The sequence below is a fragment of the Solanum dulcamara genome, chromosome 5 (genome assembly GCF_947179165.1).
Source record: "Solanum dulcamara chromosome 5, daSolDulc1.2, whole genome shotgun sequence".
Taxonomy (NCBI): Eukaryota; Viridiplantae; Streptophyta; class Magnoliopsida; order Solanales; family Solanaceae; genus Solanum; species Solanum dulcamara.
This window is the reverse complement of record NC_077241.1, coordinates 22160440-22164084: the sequence shown is the minus strand read 5'-3', so window position 1 is coordinate 22164084 and position 3645 is coordinate 22160440. Positions and strand designations below refer to the sequence as shown.

General features: G+C 36.1%; 1 protein-coding gene across 1 annotated transcript; it reads right to left on the bottom strand.

Moving 5' to 3' along the window:
- Positions 1-2167: 2167 nt before the first annotated feature.
- On the bottom strand, positions 2168-2873 carry LOC129890830 (ethylene-responsive transcription factor ERF003-like). The gene is made up of 2 exons (XM_055966301.1): positions 2788-2873; positions 2168-2717 (listed from the first exon to the last, which is right to left on the bottom strand). Exons 1-2 carry the CDS (start codon positions 2868-2870, stop codon positions 2231-2233), a joined length of 570 nt encoding a protein of 189 aa, XP_055822276.1. The 5' UTR covers positions 2871-2873; the 3' UTR covers positions 2168-2230.
- Positions 2874-3645: the final 772 nt, after the last annotated feature.

The following is a 3645-nucleotide window of genomic DNA, read 5'->3' as shown; positions in this document are numbered from 1 at the left end:
CCACGCAACTTCTTTTCTGCTGTTTTGTTATCTTCCTCAATCTTGAGACGAATCACAAGATATTCCAACTTCATTTCCTTACGCTTGTGCTTTAGATAATTTTTGAAATCTCTCCACGAAGGAGGCAACTTTTCTATCATCGCAGCCACTTGAAATGCTTCATTAACTACCATACCTTCAGCAATAAGGTCATGAAAAATAAGTTGTAGTTCTTGAACTTGGGTTCCAACAGTTCTTCTATCTATCATTTTATAGTCTAGGAACTTATCTACCATAAATTTTTTCAAGCATGCGTCTTCAGTCTTGTACTTCTTCTCAAGTGCATCCCATAATTCTTTAGAAGTTTTCACAGCACTATAGACATTGTACAAATCATCATCTAAAGCACTTACGATGTAGCCCTTGCATAGAAAATCTTTCTGTGTCCATGCCTCAGTAATCATAAATTTTTTATTGACCGGCATATCAGCAGCGGGCACAGGAGGATCTTCGTTAGTGAACTTCTGCATACCAAGAGTGGTAAGCCAAAAGAACACCCTTTGCTGCCATCCTTTGAAGTTGGCTCCAGAAAATTTCCCTGGTTTTTCTGCCGGTGGCACAGAAGTGCGGCTTGTTGCAGCAACAGTCGCAGAAGTAGTAGCAGTATCACTTGTCATTTCTTTTCACTGTCAAAATAGACAAACTGTCTTAATATTTCAAAATATCAGACCTTTTACAAAAACAATGACGAAGTTTTTATACTCTTCAAATCGTTGTACAAGTATGAACGTTAATATTCCAACGAAGTTTTTATACTCTTCAAGTCAGAATATTTATTTCATACGGAGTAGAAAACCACATAGGTTTTAGTCTCCAAAGACAGAATACAGTTTGATCAGAAAACAATAATAATAATAATTTCCTTAAGATTGTTAGTAAACTGTATTGGAAAATATTAAAAGAGTAACAACAACTAAAGGTAATAAAATACAGAATCTGAAAATTAATGCAAGAACAAAATCGAGCCCACTGAATGCATAGTGTGTCCTTAAGGAAATTATTCCCCTCAAAGTACCCGAGGTTATGAAATCTTTCCTCCCAAGATAGAACGATTTACTCACCAAAGTAGAGGTACTGCTAATTTTTGGTGACTGCGAACCATTTGATGGCTGTATTTCACACGAGTTTTAGGAAGTGCAGAAAGAAGAAGAAGATGGTATATTCAGAATTTCGTATGGAATATTCTGAGGATTAAGAGACATATATATAGACTGTTTGCACCTTTTAAGAAAAGGCACCTGTTGGGAAAAGATTTATCTGTTGAGAAAAGGTTTGCAACTTTTCGGACAAGGTTGAAACCTTTCAAAAATCTGTTTGAAAAAACGGAGGGAAATATTTAAATTAATCCGGGAAAGAAACGGATCACGGGTCGCGGGTCAGGATTTTTTTCCACTTAATTAATTAACGAAGCCGAAGCCGAGCCGAGCGACGACGACAACGGCGCGAGGGGAGACCCTCTTCTTGACCCTTTAGCAACATGAAGGAGTGCTTCTACTTTTAAGTAGGAGACTTTTCATTTCCACCACCTATGTGAGACCAAAGCTTATTTAATAAAACAAGAGAGAACATATCATTTTCTTCTCCACTTCTTTTTCCCTCAATTTCCCATTCAAACTATCAATTAAACCCAACAAAGAGTATGTTAACCACTTCAGCCTTTTAAATATTCTGCTTTACTTTCTTGACAAAAAGATATGCCCAAATATTACAATCTGCATATATCTAATTTATGGCTCATTCTTTATAATTTTGATCAAAAAAATAAAAGAAGTCTTCTCTTCATATGTATGCATACATGATACAAGGGTTGGCGAATGATGCGTTTGTTTACATAATCATCCGCAATTTACGCTCCAAGTCCAGACTCTTGCTAGTTATATAGAATTCTCTTTTTATTTCCCTGGTAGCGATATATTTATGCCACTGTTCGGAATAGATACATGATAGTACTAGTAAAACAATTGTAACAATAAACGTAGTACACTGTACAGGCATCGTCTTCTAACAAATAGACGGTTCTCTTAGAACAAGAATTCTAGGAACTAGAGAGACACAAGAAATAATTAATAGAAGTCCTATTTCAACTAATGGTACATATATGTTTTTAGAAAGAAGAAAACGGCTTAGAAAATAGGGAGTTAAATTAGCAAAATGGGTACTTGGGATGTCGAGTTGAGATAGAATTTTGGAACTACTGCGGAGAAGGTACTACTGAGCAAAGCTCAATGGAGCCATAATCAAGCAATTCTTCAATCATTTGTTCAATTTGGTCATCTTCAAGTGTGTTGATGAATTGTTGTGGGGTCTCCACAGCTTCAACTTTCATAATTCCCCAATTGCCCCCTGCAGCTTGTTGTTGCTGTGCCAAAATTGTTGGCTTTGTTATTAGCATTTGTGGCTTTGTTTCATGATTAATTCCAACATTGTTTGCTGTCTGAACATGGGAGGAAGACTGGATTCCAACATTTTTGGCCATTTGAAGTGATGCCATGTAGCATTTATGCAATTTGGCTGTCAAAGTTGCTGAGAGAAGCTTTGAGGAAGATGTCTGTGCCATGTTTGGGTTGTAAGGGAAGTTGGTTCTCGCCCTTGGGCCACACATTAGCCTTGCTGCTTCATCATATGCTCTTGCCGCATCTTCTGCTGTCTCAAATGTCCCTAACCAAATTCTTGTCTTCCTGCAAATACGTAAAAGCCGTTTAGCCTAAAAACAGAGGAATTTCCAAGTTGAAACGACTTGGTTCTTACAGTAATGGGTGGCGAATTTCAGACACCCAAGAACCCCAATGTCTCTGCCGAACACCTCTGTATCGTTGTTGTGGTCTGGCCATTAATTAACGTGTTTCAGAAAAAGAGATGATTTTAGGATTGCCATGTGGAGGGGGTTTTTGTACTTGACAGAAACATGCAGTGAAAGTGCTGCTGGTTTTTTCTAAGGCCTTCTGCTCTAGCAAACAAATGGACCCCACCAAGGCTTGAGGAATCTTAGAGCTTCTTTTGTTTTTTCTGCTTTCATCTTGTTAGTATTTACCCGTTGGCTTATTGGAGCTGACATGATTAATAAATCTACTAATATATATATATATATATATATGTGTTTTTGGGTCAAAAAGTGACCCCTCCTATAACTGTAACATTAAATTTTGATGTGCAAAAAATTTATCATATTTCTTATTTAATTGGGTTCCGGCAAAATTTTAAAATGTATAATCTCATACATCATTCATGTGACTACTAACAAATCATGTATAAATTGATGTTTTTCATGTCCGGATGTATTCTTCATAATCCAAATGAAAATTGAGTTACTACTCCAGGTATATTTATCTTTATCCGGCAGTAGAAATCATGGTAAAACATATATAGTGGTTTTGTTTTGATCCCCTAACACACACAAAACAGTTTACACATCCTCGTCCTCACATGAAAAGCTTAAAATTTTCTTGTTTTTATAATTTTTCGTCATTGACAGTTTACTAATTATTTTCAAATATTAAATAACTCATTGCAAGCTGCGTAATTTAAAACAATGATTGTGAAATGCAATTAAATTGAAAAGTAAATAATTGAGAGACATGGCCATTATTTGGAACCTATATGATATGA

What these genes read in the sequence shown, in the direction of transcription:
- LOC129890830 (XM_055966301.1), bottom strand. Translation starts at nt 2,870, where the DNA reads ATGGCCAGACCACAACAACGATACAGAGGTGTTCGGCAGAGACATTGG. An exon ending in GAAATTCGCCACCCATTACT is followed by an intron (nt 2,718 to 2,787) that starts GTAAGAACCAAG and finishes ACGTATTTGCAG; the next exon opens with GAAGACAAGAATTTGGTTAG.